The 20,587-nt window shown below is 52.1% G+C and overlaps 1 protein-coding gene across 3 annotated transcripts in view; it reads right to left on the bottom strand.

Moving 5' to 3' along the window:
• Positions 1-14,649: 14,649 nt before the first annotated feature.
• EIF4G2 (eukaryotic translation initiation factor 4 gamma 2) overlaps positions 14,650-20,587 on the bottom strand; it is a 152,410-nt gene continuing 146,472 nt past the window's right edge. For all 3 annotated transcript variants that reach the window (XM_069623647.1, XM_069623648.1, XM_069623649.1), the window contains one exon: positions 14,650-15,467. In XM_069623647.1, coding sequence (XP_069479748.1) covers positions 15,402-15,467 — 66 coding nt within the window. In that variant the 3' untranslated portion in view covers positions 14,650-15,401. The remainder of the gene's footprint in view (positions 15,468-20,587) is intronic.

Raw genomic sequence — 20,587 nt, 5'->3', positions numbered from 1 at the left:
TCTCCTAATGGATGTGATAGCTATTAGGAAAGCAGTCTTAAGAGTGAGGTATTTAAGAGTTGCCTTGTGCATGGGTTCGAAAGGAGTGCCCATGAGTCTAGAAAGTACCACGTTTAAGTCCCATCCGGGAGCTGGGTTAGCTATCGGGGGGTGTATTCTTTTTACCCCTTCCATAAAGGCTTTGATAACTGGTATCTTCCACCATGACACTTTAAGTTGGGAAGTGGTGTATGCAGAAAGTGCCGCTAGGTGGACTTTAATGGAATTAAACACTAGACCTGAATCCAGTAAATGGGTCAAGTACAGAATAATGTCAGTGGCAGAGCAGTCAACCGGGTTGATATTCTTACTTCTACACCAGATGACAAATCTTTTCCACTTGCTAGAGTAGCAGTGGCGAGTATTAGGTTTTCTGGCTTCCCTGAGGATGTCCATACATCTGAGGGAGATGTAAATGTCCAAATTCTATGATCCCAGGAGCCAGGCTGCTAAGTTCATGGTCTGAGGGCATGGATGCAGTGTCCTGCCCTTGTCTTGTGACAGCATGTTGTACGGGCAGGGAAGTTTCATTAGGGGAGATAGGGACATCTCCATCAAGTGAGCGAACCATGGCTGCCGGGCCCACATTGGGGCTACTAGTATCATGGTAACCTGCTCTTGGTGCATCTTGTGCACCACTTTGTTGAGGAGGGGAGTCGGGGGGAAAGGCGTAAACAAATTTCCCTGACCATTGAATCAACAGACCGTTCCCCTTGGACTGGTTTTGTGGGTACCTAGAGGCGTAACTTTGGCATTGTGAGTTCTCCAGGGTTGCGAACAGGTCTATTTCCGGGAAACCCCATTGCGTGAAGACGTCTAAGACGATGTTTTCGTGTAATTGCCATTCGTACTCTTTGGGTAGGGGGAAGTCTCTGCTGAGTTTGTCTGCTAGCAGATTGAGTTCCCCTGGTACATGTTGTGATAGTAGGAACCTGTTGTGTTTGAGAGCCCACTTCCATATATTCTGGGACAGCTTGGACAGTCCTGGAGAGTGAGTGCCCCCTTGCTTGTTGAGTTAGTGCATGGTTGTGGTGCTGTCTGTGAGGACCATCACTGTCTTTCCTTGTAAGTGTTCCTGAAAGGCTTTCAGTGCTTTGAACACGGCTAATAGTTCCAGCAGGTTTATATGCTTGGATGCTAAGCTCGGAGTCCACACTCCGTGAGCAGTCTGATGGGATAGGTGAGCCCCCCATCCTGTAAGGGATGAGTCTGTGGTTAGAGTGGCTTCCACTGCGGCAAAAGTTTTCCCTAATAACAGGTTTTCCCTTGTCCACCACCGTAGCGAGAGAACCAAGGCCTGCGAGACCACCAGATCGTCCCATTGTCCGCTGGCCTGACACCACTGGCTGTAGAGCCACTCTTGCATTGGGCGCAGGCGCGCGTGAGGTACCAAATAAATACATGACGCCATCATCCCTAGCAAGCGCATTGCTTTGCGTACCGTCACCTCTTGACCTGCCACATATTGGGGGATCTGAAACAGCATGTTTTGGACCCTCTCGTTGGAGGCGAAGACGAGGCCGTCCTTTGTTCGAATTAGAGCCCCTAGGAATTGTTTGATTTGGCTGGGGTCTAAGCTGGACTTCTTTTCGTTGATGGAGAAGCCCAGTTGGGACAAAAGGTCTACGGTCCTTTGGGTATTGGAGAAGCATGTTTCGTAAGAATCCCCTGTTATAAGCCAGTCGTCGAGGTACGGGTAAACCGGGATGGATAATCTGCGCAGGTGGGCCGCTGCCACTGCCAGTACTTTCGTAAATACCCTTGGTGCAGATGCTATCCCGAAGGGTAGTACTCTGAACTGATAGTGTTTGTTCTCTATCTTGAACCTGAGGTATTTTCTGTGCGCTGGCAACATTAAAATATGAAAGTATGCATCTTTCATGTCTAGTGTTGTCATGTAATCCCCCTGTGATAACAGTGGGATTACTTCCTGCAAGGTCACCATACAAAACTTTTGTGGTTTGACAAAGTTGTTCGCTGGGCGCAGGGTTAAGTCCTTTTTGGGTACAAGGAAGTACACTGAATAAATACCTTCTGTTACCTGAGATAGGGGGACAGCCTCTATCGCTTCTTTTTTCAGTAGCTCTTCTACTTCTTGAAGAAGAATAGTGAGGTGTTCCGGTGTCATGCGTCGGTTCCGTGGGGGTCTGTATTTCGGGGAACCGTTGAATTCGATGCAGTATCCGTGGGCTACGGTGGACAATACCCAGCGGTCTGACGTTATTCCCTCCCATGCTGAAAGGAACGATGTTAGCCGGCCCCCGACCGGTGATGCATGGGAGGGGACCCGAATCTTTGGGTCATTTGTTGGTATTGGGCGTGGGGCCTTTTGGACTGGAGGCGCGCCCTCTTCCTTTGTCACGACGTTGGCCTCTTTGACTGAACTGGGTGCTTTGGTTAGAGGGCCAGTTGGTAGCAGAGTAAAATTGTTGTTGGCTTTGCTGTTGGCCACGAAAGGAGCGTCTATTGCCATAGCTGCGTCTGTTAGGTGGCCTAGAAATTTGGTCAAGAGTCTTGATGGTATCAAACTCCTTCTTCGCATGTTCTAGGGCCTCATCAACTGCTTTCCCAAACAGATGTGTTTGCTCTAGGGGCTTATTTATTAGGGAAGCTTGGGTTTCTGGCTTAAATCCCGAATTGCGCAGCCAGACATGGCGTTTGAGAAGTATTCCCTGAACCAGGGAGCGGCCAGCTGTCTCTGCGGCATCTAAGGAGTTTTTTACGATGCCCTGGTTTACAAGAGTTCCCTCTGATATAGTAGCCAACAGGCGTGAACGCAGGGGTTCTGGTGAGTCCTCTGCTTCGCTGCGCAGCTTGCTCCACTGTGCATCTGCGTAGCTAGCTAGTAGGGAGTTGTTATTCGAGATCCTGGTTGAGAAGGCGGCGGATGTCGTGATTCTCTTCCCAAGTGCATAGAGCTTCTTGCCCTCTTTGTCAGGTGGTGCCTCACTAGTAGATAGTGGTACCCCTGCTCTTTTTCTTGTGTTAGTCACTACAAGAGAGTCCGGGATAGAATGTCCCCTGATGTACAAAGGGTCAGAAGATGAAGGGCTGAAGAGCTTTTCTATACGAGGGTTGACCCCTCTGACTAAGGCCGGATTGGAAAGGGAAGGAGTTATTCTTCTCTTTATAGAAGCCAGGAGCGGAATGGACTGGCTGACCGGGGCTTTTTCTTTAATAACCTTTTCTACAAAGTCTATGTCCTGAAGGGTCTCCCCTGTGTCTATTTCAAAATGTGCTGCTGCCTTGCGCAACAGTGCATTAAGTGAGGGCTGGTCATCTATGGGGGAGGTGTTCCCAATAGGTGAGTCCTTGGGAGAAGGATGAAAGACATTAGGGTCTGAGTGCACTGATGGGGATTGCCAAGGCTGCACTGATGGGGAGTGCCAGGGCTGTGAGGCAGCTGTATCTTCTTCCAAAGCCCCTGCGCTAGTGTAAGGGTCTTCCTCAAACCTCTCCTCCTCAAGTTCTTCCTCTCCACCTAAGCACTCATCTTCCTGGAGGTATTGCTCCTCTTCAGTGAGGTCATAAGCATCTGAAGAAGGGGTAAACAGCCTAGGAATCTTGACCCTAGGGTCCTCCTGGGTCCATTCTCTTGGTCTTTTGGGTGGGGGTGGGTTTTGGCTACCCAAAAACCTCTCCATCTTTTCCATACAAGAATGGAGTCTTTCCAGGGTCTCATGGGGAACCCCTGAATAGTCTAGAGGGGGGAAATCAGTGTTTTCGGCTTCAAAACGCTTCGAACGCTCCCACAACGTCGACGAAAGGTTTCTGTCGCCCTCAGAAAAGCCCTCCGGTAGTTCAGAAGTGCCTTTAGATGGATGGGGCAGTTCCTGGCTACTCTTGTGCTTTTTCGGCGTTTCTATATCCTTGGGTGCGGTATTCGACGTCTGTTTAGTCGTCCGCTTAAGTTTGTCCTCGGAAACAATTCTAGCCAGACTCTCGACAACGAGTTCGTCAGTCGAGAGTTCTGGAGTCGGCGTTGCCTGCGTTGCGCGGACGGCCGCTCTATGGAGCGTTACGTCGGATGTTTTTGGGGTAGCGCCCGTATTAGATAAAAGCCCAATCGCTGGTCGCGGCTGCGTTTGCGGGTGGGGCTTCAGACCCTTGCGGTCTGAGGTCGACGCCGGAGTGCCCTGCGTCCCCTTCGGCGCTGGTGGATCCTTCGTCCTGGACGAATAAGAGCCGTGGGTTGTGTGCTTAGGCCTATGGGGTCTGTGTGCGTCCTTGTCGCCGGGGTGTTCATCCCCATAAGCAGGGCGTGAGCCGAGCCCGTCGGGGCCGGGGACGGACGTCGAGGAGCGTGAGCGCTCCTTCTGGGGGTTAATGACTTCCGTAACGGACGTCGAGTTATCACCCTCCTCGTCACTTTCTGTAACAGCGGCAGCGGGTGAGGAACCGGACTTCGACATCGCGTAGTCCGCCCACCTCTTAACTTTCCGTTCTTTAAGAGTTCTTGATTTCAAGAGCTTACAGGCCGCGCAGCTGTCCTCTTTATGATCGAGGGGCAAGCAACGATTACAGAGCTTGTGCTTGTCCTTCCAAGTGTATTTGCCCCTACAGCGTGGGCAAAACTTAAAGGGTGTCCTCTCCATAGCTGAGGCAATAAAACCTGGTGATAACAACCCCAAGGGAAAGATAGGGGAGAAAGAAAGACATTCTCGACGAGAAGGTAAAAGTTCGAAACCCCCACTCTCCCTACTGTATGTTGGCCGGCGAGGCCTGGCCACGTGTTCGGCAGCGCCGAAGAATCTCCTCCGTCTCTTCCCCTCCGTCGAAAACTTGCTCGGCGGGGAAACAGCTTCACAGCCAACGTCGAGGGGAGGGATCTTTAACAATAAGATATTAAGGACCGAGGTCCGTAGTAATTGTTTAGCAATGTCTCTCTAGGAGCTCCGCGTAAGGCGACCATAAGCTGGGCGGAAAAAAACAATCTGAGGGACCTCGACGCGTGAGGGATTGTGGGTACAACGCACGTCACTATAGGGATAGTGTTACAGACACGCCTTGTCGACGTCCCCTTTTCGACTACGAAAAACAAAATGCAATACTCCGCAGTGACCACTGGATGTCGGACCTATGCACAGCATGTGATTCTAAGCAGATTAACAAACATCAGAAACTTCAATACCTTATGATCAACCCCACATATGTATTAAGTATACAATTTTAGGCCAACCCTTTCATGCTTTAAGTGGTAACTGTCCACAATACTGTCTCACAGATTGCAGGATTTGATGGCTGTCCCTTATATAAAATATGTGACCTGATTATGCTATTATGGTGCCACCATTGTACAAAAGTTTAAATACTGATGTGACCGCTTTTTGGCAAAAAGCGGTGTGGGAAGTCTTTTTCCATCATCAACCTCCTCAAACTGGTTACAACCCAGGCGAGGCAACCAACATGGATTGTCCAATCCAGTTGTTTAAAGGCTAAACCGGCCCAGCAATCTAGTCAATGATGTCACTATGCTCTATATAAAAGGGTCCCTGACAGGACTCCAGACACTTCCTGATTTCATGTGTGGCGTCGTGTTCCCGTTTCCTTCATCTTGCACTGATCCAGATCCAACTACCAGGCCAAGCATTGCTGACCCTTCCAGCAAGGCCTCAATTCTAAAAACCCAATACCCAAAGGGAGAAGCAGTGGTTTTTGTGGGAAGCCTCCCGATAGCCTGGCTTGCGGCCCACCAATTGCTGCCCAATAACTCCATCCAGAGGTGCCCTCCTGTGACCAGAACTATCATTTGGTATCCAGTCCCTGCCCAGCTGATCATGTCACGCTGATTTTGTCCAGCTGTCCTTTGTTAGCCGTGTGGTGACCAGAACGCGGACAGTCCAAAAATCCTAAACTAAACTGTACGGAGCATCAATAGCAACCCATAGAAAGTCATAATATACCTTGCCCTTAGCTTCCCCCTCTAAGCCATCCAATTCTGACCCCGATATCCTGTTACAATTGTCGACATTTGTTAAACCCTGCCTTTGATTCCTAGTGTTAGCGCCGATTTTCTTTTCATTTTTGTTTTGCATAGAGCCATTTTGATTAATTAAAATTAATTTTCCCTGAAGGAAACGGGGTACACTACGTGAAGGGTTACACATGCTCATGAATATTCCCCATCGTCAGGCTGGGAATCCTCGGTAAAGAAATCAGTATCAGTTTTGTTTCTGATCTGTCTTTCTTAGTAGTAACCAATCAATGATCTCTGGGTCCTACTGCCCCCATCCAATGACTGACCTCTCCCTAAGCCCCGCCTCTGGCAGCCAGCCTCAGATTTGCTAGCACACCAAGTGGTAGTAAGACCAAGTGAAGAGCCGCAGAGGGGTAGGTGGGAGGGTTCGCCTGTGAATCCATGCCAGACCCATGCTGGAGAACAGTTACAGGTAAGTAACTTGCTGCTTCTCCAGCATGGGGTCTGGCATGGATTCACAGGCGAATGAATAAAGAATACATAGTATACACATGCACAACCACGGGAGGTGGCAAAGGCTCAACATTAAGCATTACATCCAAAACTCAACATTAAGCAATTCATACCTCCTCACCAGGCTCACCTTAGGCGAACAGGTTGCGCAGCACTGCTTGGTCGACCCTGGGCTCCTCCCTGGAGTCCCGATCGACGCAGTAGAATCATGTGAAGGTGCGAGTCTACCTCCACGTAGCAGCCCTGCAGATGTCCAGCAGGGGCACACCAGACAGGAACGCCGTGGTAGCAGCGATCGCTCTGGTCGAATGGGCTCTCGGACGGCCGGGCAGCAGTCGGTTTGCCAACCGGTGACAGTGCATGATGCAGCCTGAGCGCCATCTGGAAATGGAAGTCTTCGAGAGAGCCTTCCCTTGATTCACAGACCCAAAGTTCACAAACAGTTGTGACGTCTTCCGAAAACTCTTTGTGCGGTCCACGTAGAACTTCAGCGCTCTAGCTACATCCAGTAAGTGCAAAGTCCTCTCGGCCTGTCCTCGAAGCAGCCCGTCGCCTGAAACCAGCGGGCGTCGAGGAACTCCTGTAGCGGATGCATCGGAAGTCTGCAAAGGGGTACAAGGTAGATGCATGAGGACATCATCCCGAGAAGGGACTTTATGGACCTTACCCTGGCCACGTCCGTGGCTAACAGGCGCCGCACCTTGCCCAGGATGGTCTTGGTCCTCTCCTCTGAAGGGGAGGCCAATTGCCCCACTGTATCGAGCTTCGCTCCCAGAAACAGTGCTACTTGCGATGGAACCAGGTGGGATTTGGGGTAGTTGATGGCGAACCCCAGCTCCGTGAGTAACCGGACGGTCCTTGCGGTATGTTCGACAGCAAGTTCCCCTGTCCTTGCCCGGATTAGCCAGTCGTCCAGGTAGGGTTAGACATGGAACCCCTGCAGGCGCAGCCGCGCCGCCACTGGTGCCAGGCACTTGGTGAAAACCCTGGGTGCCAACTTTAATCCGAACGGTAGGGCTCTGAATTGGTAGTGGCATCCCTGAACCACAAACCTGAGGAACTTCCTGTGCCTTTTTAGAATGGGAATGTGGAAGTAAGCATCCTTCAGGTCCGACGATAGGAAGTAGCCTTCCTCCAGGTGACCATCCTGAATTTCTGCGCCTTGATGTATCTGTTTAACCGACGCAGGTCCAGGATGGGGCGCCAACCGCCTGTCTTCTTTCTGACAAGGAAGAACCTCGAGTACACTCCGGAGCCCTGGAGCCTCCTGGGGATGAGCTCGATGGCACCATTCTTGAGCATCGCCTTTACCTCCAACAGCAGTTGAGGGACGTGATTCTCCTTCCTGGCCACGGGAGGAATGCGAGGGCACTTTTGGAATTCCAGCGAGCGCCCGTTGGCCAGGGTGTCCAACACCCAACGATCGGTGGAGATGGACTCCCACACGCTGACTAACTTGGTCAGCCGGCCTCCCAACGGGGTGCTTCGGTGGGGGCCCGACGACACGGCTGGGTCAGTCCTGCTTGGAGGCGGCCTTGCCTCCTTGGCGACGGCAGGATCCCCCTTGCTTGCCGCAAACTCTGTAGGCCTCCTGGGAAGAGGAGCGGGCTGCCTGGCGGTAAGTGGAGGAGCCACCGCTGGACCCTTTGGAGGCACCCTGTCTGCCTCCGGAGGTCCGAAACGGCAGTCGTCGTTGAAGCACCCCTAGGGCCCGGGCCGTCTCCGAGTCGGTCTTGATGGCCTGGAGACACTCGTCCACCGCCTTACCAAAAAGGTTGTTGCTGTCTAACGGCATATCCAACACTCTGATCTGGACGTCCTGGCGAAAGTCTGTCGCCTTGAGCCATCCTCGTCGTCGGAGGCAAACTCCATTGCCCAGTTGTCGAAATCCGGTATCGGCAATGTCTGTTGCCACCGTTATGGCGTGATCCGACACCACCTCGCCTTCCTGCAGAATTTCTAGGGCCTCTGCCCTCTTATCAGGTAGGAAGTCTAGCAGAGGAGCCATCTTGAACTAGAGCTCCCCGTCGTAGCGGGCCACGATCGCTAAGGCATTGGACGCCTTAATCGTCGTCGCCGCCGAGATGACTCGTCGTCCCATAGAGTCCAAATTCTTGCCCTCGCTGTCCGGCCGGGGAGTGGAAGCCGCTGCACCCGCTGCCTTCTTAGCCGCTGCCGAGACAACAGAGTCCGGCGTGGGCTGGGCCCTGAGGCACAAGGGGGTGGCATCAGGGACTCGGTACTTCTCGTACCTGTCACTCTTGCCGGGTGTCGTGGAAGGGTTCTTGAGGACAGCAAGCCCCTCGTTCCAGATTTCGTCGAGTAAAGGCACTGCGAGGACCGTCTTCCTCTTGGCCTCTCGTCGTTGGTACAGAAACCCCTCCCTTTTCTGTTCTTCAGGGTAGAGCTGGAAGAGCTCGGATGCCCTGGTTATGGCGTGGAAAGAGCCAATTTCGTCGGCTGGAGACGCCCGCGGGGGGGGGGGGGGGATGACGGGGGTGACGACAAGATGTCCGCTGTGTCATCGCCGCCATCATCGCCCGTCCCCGTCGCTGTATCCGTCGCTGTATCCTCTCTAGGGTCCGGCGAGGGGGATGAGGGGTCCACCGGTCTCGCAGGCACGAAGGGCGGAGCGGGGTGGACTCTCCTCCGCTTGTTCGGAGGGCTTCCCGACGGGCCTGGTTCTGGATCCTCCGTCGGGGTCTGTGGTAATCTCGTCCATCTCGGTACATAAGGATTGGATTGCCAACAAAATGGCCACCGAGCTATCCTGGGGCTCGGGCAATGGCTGCGACGGCAGGATGGCCGCTCCACTGGGCCCTGTTCGGCGTCATCGTCGCTATCTTCGATCATGTCAGCAGGGACCGCCCCCTGGGATCGAACCTTCTCGAACCTCTTGTTGAGGCCTATGAACCTCTCGTTGAGGCCTATGGACCTTTCGTTGAGGCCCTTCGGTTTCCACCAGCTCCTCCTCAGAGGCACCGCCCCCTCTTTTTCTGCCCGGGACTTCATGGGGGTCTTAACGATGGGCTGGAAAGAGGATTCCCTCCGTGGTGGCAGGGATACTTTGGGCCCAGAGGCCGTTTCCACTGGCGTAGTCTCAGCCGGCTTCACCAGGGTCGCAGCGACCACTTCGATAGAGGCCTTTGCCGGCTGGATCAAAGCCCTCACCACCTTAGGTGCGTCCTGGGCCGTCGCCTTGGGGGGGAGGGTCAGCACCTCGCTCCCCCTCGAGATCGATCGGGTCCACGCCAGTGACTTACCCGGGTTCTCGGACTTCCTCTTCCACGAACCAGAGCGCTGGCTCGTGGTCGAACGTGCCGGGGAAGTAGCGCCCTGCCTGGCAGCCGAAGAGCCCGACCTTTCGGCGCTCCTGGTGCCTGTGGACTCGCAGTGTTTGGCTTTCTGTTGGGCCCCGCCCCGTCGCCGGGGCGCCCTCACAGGACTTAGAAGCCCACTCAGACTTCTTAACCTTCTCACCTGCTGTGCCCTTCTCCAGCGAGGCGGGAACAACGATCTTGTTTGGTCTGTTCCGAAAGGTTCTTGCAGAACGCAGTCTTTCTCCACGTGCGTCTTGTCCTCATGAAGGCAGTAGAGACATTGCAAATGCTCGTCCTCCTTGAAAAAGTTCTGTAATCCGCATCCAGGGCAGCACCTGAACAGCTTGGATCCGGGCATCGAGCTTCCCTTGTCCTGGGCCATGTCCGTTGAGGTAGGCCGCAGATCTTCCGGAATCCTCCAAGAAGTGTAAACTCGACAAAAACTTCACCCTTGAGGGGCTTAGAAGAATTCTGAAACGGGTCACCATTGTCGTAAGTAGAAACGGTGGAGCTTGAGGCTCGATTAAACCGAAAAAATGAGAAAATCTCCTGAAAAAGCGTGAAAACGCAGCAAAATAACCTCGAGCTAAACACGGACTCCCAACAGTTGAGTGTGCGGTAAAAATCTGAGGATGGCTGCCAGAGGCGGGGCTTAGGGAGAGGGCAGTCATTGGCTAGGGGCAGTATGACCCAGAGATCAGGGATTGGTTACTACTAAGAAAGACAGATCAGAAACAAAATTGATACTGATTTTTTCTTTACCTAAGATTCCCAGCCTGACGGGGAATATTCAGGAGCATGTGAATCCATGCCAGACCCCATGCTGGAGAAGTAGTACATACTGGTTGAGTTGTCTGGATGAGGCCAAGCCTTCCCTTGAGACGTGGGAGGAAGCCTCTGAGCGCTAACCAGATGGCATTCAGCTCCAGGCAAAGGATGCAGTATTCTTGTTCTTGACTGGTCCACGTGCCGTGGACCGAGAGGTCCTCCAGGGTGGCTCCCCAGCCCTCTAAGGAGTCTGTGGTAATCGTCACCTGTGGGACAGGGTGCCAGGCCGCAGGTTGCAATCCCTGGACCACCATGTGAGGTCTGGGTGGAAAGAGATGGGTATATTGATAATTTCAGTCCAAGACCCTCTCCTGGTTCCACGACGCAGAAAAGTGGAGCTGAATCACCACAAGTCTTGTGTGGGGGACAGCCAACAGTACCGTTGCATAAAGGCCCAGTAGATGCTGGTACCACCAAGCCGAAGTAGCGCTTCGGCTGAGAAAGTGTGTTGAGGCCCTCCTGATTGCGACAATCTTATCCTCCGAGGGAAAGACCCTCGGAGCGTGTGTCCCAGATGAGGCCCAGGAAGGTCAAAAACTGCGTGGGTTGCAGCTTTGACTTCCTGAGATTGAGCGAAAAGCCCAGGTTGTGTAGTGTGTTCATCAGTACCTTGGAGGAGTGGGGAACTGCCTCTTGAGATGTAGCCCTGGCGAGCCAGTCTAGGTAGGGGTATATATGGAGGCCCTGAGCCCGGAGGGCTGCCACTGCATTCACGAGTTTGGTAAAGACCCTGGGGGCCAAGTGTAGGCCAAAAGGGAGGACCTTTTACTGAAAATGGCTGCCCATGAATCTGAACCGGAAGAAAGATGGGGTGGCCAGATCAGGACGTGCAGATAGGCGCCCTTCAGATCCAGGTAGCACACCCAGTCTCCCCTGCATAATGTCTCCGCAAGAAAAGCTGGCGTCACCATCTTGAACCTCTGGAGAGGTAAGGAGCGGTTGAGGGTGGACAGGTCCAGAACAACTCAGGCCAGCATGGTTCTTTTTCTTAATGGCGAAGATCCTGGAGTAGAAGCCCTATCCTTGCTGGGAGGCTGGTACTTCCTCCATGGCCTGGCTCAGGACGGGCAACCGAATCTCCACCCAAAGAGTTGCTGTCCCAACTTGCGGAAGAGGAGAGGCAGGACTAGGTAGGCGGTACCCAGAGGATACTACTGACAGGCTCCAGGGGTCCACACATTTCTGCCGCAAAAAGTGCACCTGAATAGCAAGCCTGCCCCCCACTGGCGACATGTGGGCCAGAGTGAGTCGGTCAAGAGACTTTACCCTCAGAGGTGCGGGAGGGGAAGGGGGGGAAATACAGTGACGGGGACGGCCTTTTTGATGCTTGCGCCAACTAGGGGTCGGTGTGCATTCTGGCTGTCTGGTAGACCTTTCCTGGAAGCTGCGGAAGCCTCCAGATGAGCGACCCTTATCCAAGCGTTGCCGCGACTGGGAGTACGCTTTGGGCATGGTCTGTGTCAGAATGGATAAAGACTTGCCTTCTACGAGCTAATGTTGTTCTTGTCCAGCACTTAGTCTGTGCTGGAGTGAAAGAGGTCACTGCCCTCGAAGGGCAGGTCTAGAATATGTTCCTGGACATCAGTGTTCAACTTGGTTGCCTGGAACCAGGCCATCCTTGTCCGTGCCAATACAGATGGCACGTCCAGAGGGCTCAGTGTGCCAGGGTGGACTCCTATGATATCCTGAGCCACAAGCTTGGCCTTGGCTAGCCCCGTCTTGAAACGGTATTGGCTGGGGTGGGGCGTTCCGGGAGGAAGTCTGCAATTTCCTGCCATAATGTCTGGTTAGCAGCTGCCAGCATGGCGTCTGTGTTGGCCCGTCGCAGGTGTAAGGAAGCATTGGAGTACAGCTTCTTACCGTATATGCCTTCATGGTTTTCTCCTCCTTGCCCAACAGCGCCGTTGCTGACGAGGACGACTGAGGCTTGGAGTACAGTGATGCTGCAGCGATCACAGAGGAGTGCAGCCGAGGATGGGAGGAGAGCAAGACTTGTGAGCGGCGTGCGACTTGACCCGCTCCTCAGGCCCCGGCCCAGTAGGTGTATCCACCTCGACCCGGAGGTTGTGCGAGCTGCGTTCAGGTATCCCCTCAGACGTGCTGCGGTAACAGGGTGTAGCCTCTGGGCCATGATACTGGTACAAGGGCAGAGCCCCTCGGGTGCAAGCCCTGTAATGGAGCCTAACAGTCCCTCAACCTTGGCACCAGGAGGATCTGAGGACTCCTCAGCCCGAGGGCCGGTAGCTATAAATGCCTTGGTGCGCGTGTTGGTTTAAGGACCAGACTGGTCGTTCCCGCGCAGGAGTGTCCCTGGGAAGCAGCCTCCCTTACGAGGTGCGGATGAAAATATAGGCCCTACCCCTGGCCTGGAATGATGTTTCACAAAACTCTTAAAATCCTCAGACGGAGACCGCTGAAGAGCTCCCCCCACCTGGCTAGTCTGTTCTTCAGTGCTTGTGGACAGCGAGCCGTACAGTCTTGCCAACTGTGGTCTGGGCCAAGGCAACGTAGGCAATTGGCGTGGTGGTCTGAAGTTGGGAAGGGCCCGTTGCAGGATGGGCACCTGCTGAACCTTGTCGAAGTCGACATGCGCCGGGGAGGAGCTGTGGCGTCCGAGGACCAAGTACCCATTGAAAAAAGACAAAAGAAGAAGAATCCACGCGTTGAATTACATGGCCGAAGCCAAAACCAGGAGCGCTGGCGAATTCGGCCCGCTCCGCAATGCGGGAAAGGGAACTGAGGTGGTGTGGCGCCGGAGGGCAGAGTCAGGGCAGCGCTTCCAAATATAAGGGGAAGAAGATTTTTCTGGTGAAAAAGGTACAGTCTCCCGTCCCTTGCAAGGGACGCCCATGCAATATGGAGGAAAGGGGACAGGACGTAAAGAGAACCACCTACAACGATAAAAACCACAGCGCCTCCCCCAAAAGCTCACAGCGGCTACCAACCGAGAAAACTCCTACTCTGAATGGGGTCACCTGAACTTAAGTTGCCATTATCACAGCCCTTGCTCCTTCTCCCGCTAAGCCCTACCAATGTTAACCCACCCCCCCCCCCCCCCACCTTGCTTTACAGATCCGCCAGAGTACCAAGAAACCACACAGGTGGCAACAGAAAGCAGTATAAGTTTAACATAGTATAGTTATTATCTGAAAAGATAGAAACGTTCTTCTAATTAATGCTATATCATAGTACATATGAATACCAACTGCTGAATCACTAATGTACTGATGTTCAAATTGTTACAACAGTAACGCTCGAGCAGATTTAAGTTCCATCTCTACGCCTGATCAAGTCTTTTACCTAGGTCAGGTTCCTGAATGTTTCTTTTGAAGCCCCCATCAAACAGGAGCTCTTGACTAACTTGACTTCAGTCTGATGAAAGGCAGTTTAGAACGTTCGATCATTCGGAGCTACCTTCCCAAGGGAAACGACATCTTGGTTTGGAAAGGTCCTTGCTGGGGAAAGGTTTGAGAGTGCTGCAAAGCAGGAGAATAAAGAGTTGAGGAATCTGTGGGAGGACCCAATCCATTAGCATGCATGAGGGAGGTGCTTCCGAAAGTGGGCCATGCGTGGATCCTGGAACCAACAGGTTCTAGTCACTGAAAGACTGCAAGTAAAGGGTACAGAAACATTTCTGTAAAACAATACTGCAGCCAAACCACAAGGATGGACCATGCTTAACATGTGAAGCAGACAAACTACATAAACGCTTAGCCAACCAGTTCTCACAGCTGTACATTTCTAACAGGAAACACATGCATTAATCTATACTGTGATGCAGTGCCAGACAGTACCAGTGTGGCTTAGACATCTATGCAGAGTCTAAATGATAAAGATGTAAAGTAATTGCAGTCAAGAATGCAGAAACAGGTCATGGGGTGCAACTGGCTCATACACCATCTAGAATGTCCAATCCAGATTCATGGGTGCCAGCTACATCAAGCATACGAGGAACCTGTGGGGACATATTAGAAGCCAAGATGCTGATATGCCATCACACATGCAGATGGAAAAACCCTTGCAATAAAACAATTCAAGTATCAATGTTTATTGATAGATACAAGTATATAAAATCAGGGCATGAACAGGACTTGATAAATTATACTTAATTTCAATACTATAATAGAGGATCCAATTAAGTTTCTCACCATTTTTTTTCACACCCACACAAACCACTTTTAAGGGCATTTATCCATCTCAAAACTGATTTTTTTGTGCAAGTAAACCATAGTTATTTTGAAGACTTGTGCACTTGCCCAGGCTCAAGGATATTAAAATCTAGCACATAAAGCCCATTACTAGAGGTAGACATACAGGCAATATACTATTACAGCAACAACCATCGATTACAGTTAAGGAGTCTCTGTAACAACCAAATGGATAATCAAAATATTGCAACAACTCAAGTATTACACTGAGCAAAGTGCATTTCTACAGTATTCAGTGTTGCTATTCAGTTCTCAACTTAAAACAGTCCATTTCAACTGGCAGCAAAGAAAGTCTTTGCAATAGACTGCCTCAGTTTGAGAACTTTGATGTAATTATTGCATGCTGCTAATACACCGTTACCTAAACATTAAAGATACTCTAAAATATTTGATGGTAGACTATGATTAAGACATTACACTAAAAAAAACCTTATGCAGAAGAAATCCTACTGACATGCTCCTGCTTTAAATATTGCGAAAACTTTACAGCGGAATGAATTTTCGCAGTGGTTAGGTCAAATGCAGTTACATCATAGCAACAGTATGTTTGCACAAATTAAGGCTTTGGCTGGTTCTTTAGTCAGCTTCTTCCTCAGATTCCTCCTCTTCAGCGGTTTCCAGCCAAGTTAGCCATTGGTTTACCTGTAAGTAAACAAACCAGTGTCAGGAAATATGTTTTTGCATTCTCCCAATTTTTGTCAAAAAAGTTTGGATCTGGCCAAAATGTCATCTTACTACAGATTTTGCAAGTGGGAGACAATTTCTGGTGGGATTCTCCAGCACGGGCTGCTCTTTTACAAACATCAGACGTCCCACCAACTCAAGAGTAAAATTGGGCAATTTACCGTTATGGCGAGTGCAGGAGAAAGATTGGTGCCCTTAAATAGGAGCATTTGCTTGGGAACCAATAAGCCAATAAGGGAGACAGGAGCCTAAGTGCAGGTCAGCAATTAAGAATACCAATAGGCAGAGAACTTGTGTACTAAACATGGGAGGGGGTGCTAGGGCAATGCTAGGCAACCTGTCCCCCAGATCCACAGAGCAACAATGGCGAGTGTCACTGCATTCATGTGAGGGGGGGGCATAAGGCCAAGCACCTGCCTCTCCATTCCCCAGCAACCATGGCAGGGCTTGCCGGGTCTTGGCCTGGTGTCCCCCCACAGCTGCATTAACAAGCCGGAGGCTGCCAGGGCAAGAACCAGCGATTACTTGACAGGGGTGGGAGGTGGGAAGGCACAAGTTACTTCTAACTATTGTTCTCCAGTATGTACTCACATGCTCATGAACATTCCGTCAAGCCGGACATCGGTAAAATGTCACTTACAAAATTTTATTTCTCCTCTAAACCAATCACTGTACTCTGGGTCATAATGCCCCCAGCCAATGACTGTCCTCTCCCAAGCCCCTCCTCTGGCAGCCATCTTCAGATTTGGTAGCATGTAAAGTGGCAGTATGACCCACAGCCGCATAGGCGCAGGAGGGTTTGCATGAGGGACACCCATATAGCATGAGGGGAAGGGGACGGAACGTAAGAGTAAGTCCTTTGAGGTACTCCTGGACGTGACAGTGGGACCAGAGGGAAGCTTGTCCTGGAGACCTGGTGTAGCGGGAGATAGTTGCCAAATGCAGCTTGATAGAGGTGTGCACCAGCCCCGCCTTGGCCAAGGACAAGTATGGAAGAATCTGCAGGGCCCTGACCCTCAGAGGGTTGATCTTCTGCGTCCGGCACCACGTAGCAAAACGCTTCCACTTGTACTCGTAGCACTTATGAGTTAATGATGCTTTGGCAAGGACCTCCATGCAGTCTGCCGGCAACTCGTACCCTCCTAACTCTAGGGCTGAAGGAGCCAAGCCCGCAGGTACAGCATGAATAGAGGCAATGTTGACAGGCTGAGAAGGTCCAGGTACCAAATCAGTCTCAGCCGCGCCGACGAGTATCATCCTGCATCAGCACCATTTGAGTCGATCGATGACTCAAAGTAGGGCAACTGAGGGAATGCATATAGGAACAGGACTTCCCAAGGGAAGGAGAACCTGCCCCCCCCCCCCCCCCAATGCTCCCTGGCTGGTGGAATCTGCTGGCGATTTTCTGGCATTTAGCGTTAGTTGCTGTCGCAAACCGATCGATCTGGGGTCTGCCCCACCTGATCCTGTCGAAGTTCACCACTCAAGGTGGGAGCATAGCTCCCTGCTGAGGAGTCCGCTATGGGGTTCTTGATCGTCAGGTGAAAGGGGATAACTAACATCTCTTGGCGATGGACCAGTGCCACAAGTACTACACCTCTCTGAAGTGTTGTGGATCGGAACCCCCTGCTTCCTGATGTAGAAAATCGTGGTGGTGTTGTCTGTGAAGACCCTCACCACTTTGAGGGACAGAAGGACTCGAGAGCCCAGAACACTGCCCGCAGCTCCAGGATATTGATGTGGAGATCACTCTCCTCTGGACGCCACAGGCCTCTGGCGTGGAGAAGTCTGTGTGGGCTTCCCAGACCTCCAGGGAAGAGTCTGTGGTGATAGTTTCCTTGTACGGGGGTGAGGGGGATGGATCTGAAATCCCATGCCCCAGGCGATGGAGCATACGCCCCACCACCCGGAACTCCTCGTCAAGGGTAATCTTGTGTGAAGCTTCCAGACACTGGATCCAGCGAGGAACTCCTGAAGGGGTCACATCCACAACCTGCAGAGCCGGATCAGGTAGATGCACAACATGTCAAGCAGAGACGAGGGCCTGCACTGTGGCGGTCTTCAGTGCCAACAGCCGTTGCACCTTGCCCAGCAGGGCGGCTATCCTCTGAGGGCGCCGCCAAGCCGTAGACCATGTTGAGCCTGAACCCCCAGGAACAGTGCGTTCTGCTATGGTATCAAGCACGACTTTGGATAATTGACAGAACCCCAGATCAGTCTGTGTGGTCTACGGCCGTTTCCTCATGACCGGATGAGCCCATCGTTGAGGTACATGTACACATGTATTCCTTGGAGACAGATGGGCCGCCACTGGTGGCAGGCACTAACACCCTGGGTGTCGACCTCAATCTGAAGGGGAGGGCCTTGAATTGGTAGAGTTTTCCCTGTACCACAAAGCATAGGAACTTTGGCTGCTTCTCGTGAATGGGGAACATAGAAGTATGCGTCCTCCAGATCCAGTGATGTCAATAAGTCTACTTCCACCAGTTGGCAAAGTATGTGCCGCAACACGACCATCCTGAATTTTTGGGACTTGAGGTATTTGACACTGCTGGTCTAGAATGGGACTCCAGGCCCTAGTCTTTACCAAGAAGTAAGTATCTGGAGTAGACTCTGGAGCCGCTTTGGAAACAGCTCTATTGCCCCTTTTCTTTTCATGGCCCCGTACTTCCTGCAGGAGCTGAGGGATGTGCTGCTCCTGCTGGACCACCAGAGTTATCTGCAGACACTTCTGCTGGAACTACAGTGTCCAGCACCCATTGGTCGTTGGAGATGGAACAAGTTACTTACCTGTAACTGTTCTCCAGCATGGATCTGGCATGGATTCACATGCTCACGAATATTCCCAGTCAGGCTGGGTCTCTGGGTCAGACTGCCCCAGCCAATGACGCCCAGGAACTAAGCCCCTCTGGCAGCCATCTTCAGATTTGGTAACACGTAAAGTGGCAGTAGGACCAAGAGAAGAGCCACAGAGGGTTTGCATGTGAATCCATGCCAGACCCATGCTGGAGAACAGTTACAGGTAAGTAACTGGTTCCATCTCCACTGCTCCGATTAGCCAATTGTCCAGGTAGGGGTAGACATGAATGCCCTGCAGGTGCAAACGCGCTGCCACTGGTGCCAGACACTTGGTGGAAACCCTTGGTGCTGCCTTCAATCCGAAGGGAAGGGCCTGAAATTGGTAATGCTGCCCTTGGACCACAGCGCAGAAACTTTGTACCCCTTGTGAATTGGGATGTGGAAATAGGCTTCCTCCAGGTCCAGCGACAATAGGAAATCTCCTTCGTTAGTCCCAGCACGTGCTGAAGGGTGACCATCTGAAACTTCTGGGACCTGATGTAGTTGAGGCAGCGGAGGTCTAGTAGGGGTCTCCAACTGCCTGTCTTTTTGAGGAAGTACCGGGAGTACATTTGAGCCCTGGAGCCTTTTGAGTTCTATCACGCCCTTCTTCAGCATGGGGACATAAAAGTATGCGTATGCGTCCTCCAGATCCAGCAGAAGTTGAGGGACGTGGTTTTTGTTCCTGGCCACCGGTGGAATGCACGGTCACTTCCGTTGAAATTCCAGGGTGTCCCTGTGAGCCATGGCGTCTAGCACCCAACTGTCAGTGGAGATGGACTTCCACACGCTGATCAAGTTCGCTAGCTGGCCTCCCACCGTGGGGCGCGTGTGGGGGCCAGACGTCGGGGCCAGTTCAATCCCGCTTTGCCGTGAGGCACCACCTTGGGGAGGACGGCGACGACCTCTGGACTTGCTGCGGCCCCTGTAGGCTTCCCGAGCCGAAGAGCGGGACGGGTGACTATAGGTTGACAAGCCACCACCAAAACTGAGTATCCCTGGGACTTTCCTCCGGAGGTCTGAAAGGACGGCTGTCGCTGCTGGAGCGTGCCCAACGCCCAGGCTGTCTCGGTATCCACCTGGATGGCCTAAGAGACTAGTCTACTGTCTTGTCAAGTTGTCCCCTAGCGGGGCTGGGGACAGACGAGGAACGCAAGCGTTCCTTCAAAAGGTCAACCTCTGCTTCAGAGCTATGATCATCACTCTCGCCGCCGCTTTGGTGGCTGCAGCAGCAGGAGAAAATGTGGCCTTTGACATACTGTAGTTTGCCCACCACTTGACTATGCTCCTTTAATGTCTTAGGATGGAGGAGCTTACAAGCCGCGCATCCTCTGTGATTGAGGGGCAAACGCTCGTTACACAGTGTGTGCCCATCTTTCCAAGGGAATTTGCTCCTACAATTAGGGCAAACCCTAAAGGAGCCCCCTCCATAGCTGAGGATGGGTAGAATACTAAGCTCGAAAGGGAAAGAGGAAGGAAAGGCATTCTCAATTGTATAGAAATGTCCACCCTGACCCCACTCACTACTTAATAGGCTGGCGGAAGGCCAGGTGATTTGGATATTTTATATAATTATTCGACCAAAGACCAAATGGGACAATAAGCAAGTTTTATGAGCTCCGCATCAAGACCAGTATGCTGGGTGGAAAAAAACAATCCGAGGGACCTAGATGCGTGAGGGATCTTGGGTACACTACACATCATGTAGGGATAGTGTTACAGGCATGCCGCGTCAACGTCCTTTCGATTCTCGAAAGACAAGATGCAATATTAAGCGCTTACCACTGTATGTCGGACCATATTCACAGCATGTGATTCCAAGCATAATCACAGACATCAGAAACCTTCCTTAGTCTCTTCAGGCTTTGGTTGAAGAGTTCAGACGCTCTGGCGACCATGTCATGGAACGATCCCACCCCGTCCAATGAAGCCCTTGGTTGCAGCAAACCGCCCACTGTGGTAATGTCCGTACTGTATCCGCCCCGTGTCCCGAGGTGGGGGAAGACATGTGGCGCTTGTTTGGCGATTGATGCAGTGGCATAGGGCGCCACTTTTCACTAGAGGTTGATACGAGGTTTCGTCGGCATCCTTTTCTGAATCTCAGACACCAGGGTGTGTAGGGTCGAAAGGATGTCCAGCAAGCGATCTCTGGAGTCGGAGCGGTAGGCCTACTAGGCTCCACACCATAGTCTGCATTTCCACCGTCGTCCGTCAGCATGTACGTTGTCCCGCACATCCTG

Source organism: Ambystoma mexicanum, chromosome 11, assembly GCF_040938575.1.
Source record: "Ambystoma mexicanum isolate Mex_15411 chromosome 11, UKY_AmexF1_1, whole genome shotgun sequence".
In the NCBI taxonomy this organism is placed as follows: Eukaryota; Metazoa; Chordata; class Amphibia; order Caudata; family Ambystomatidae; genus Ambystoma; species Ambystoma mexicanum.
Note: the sequence above shows the minus strand (reverse complement) of the source record. Positions and strands in the feature narration are given on the sequence as shown.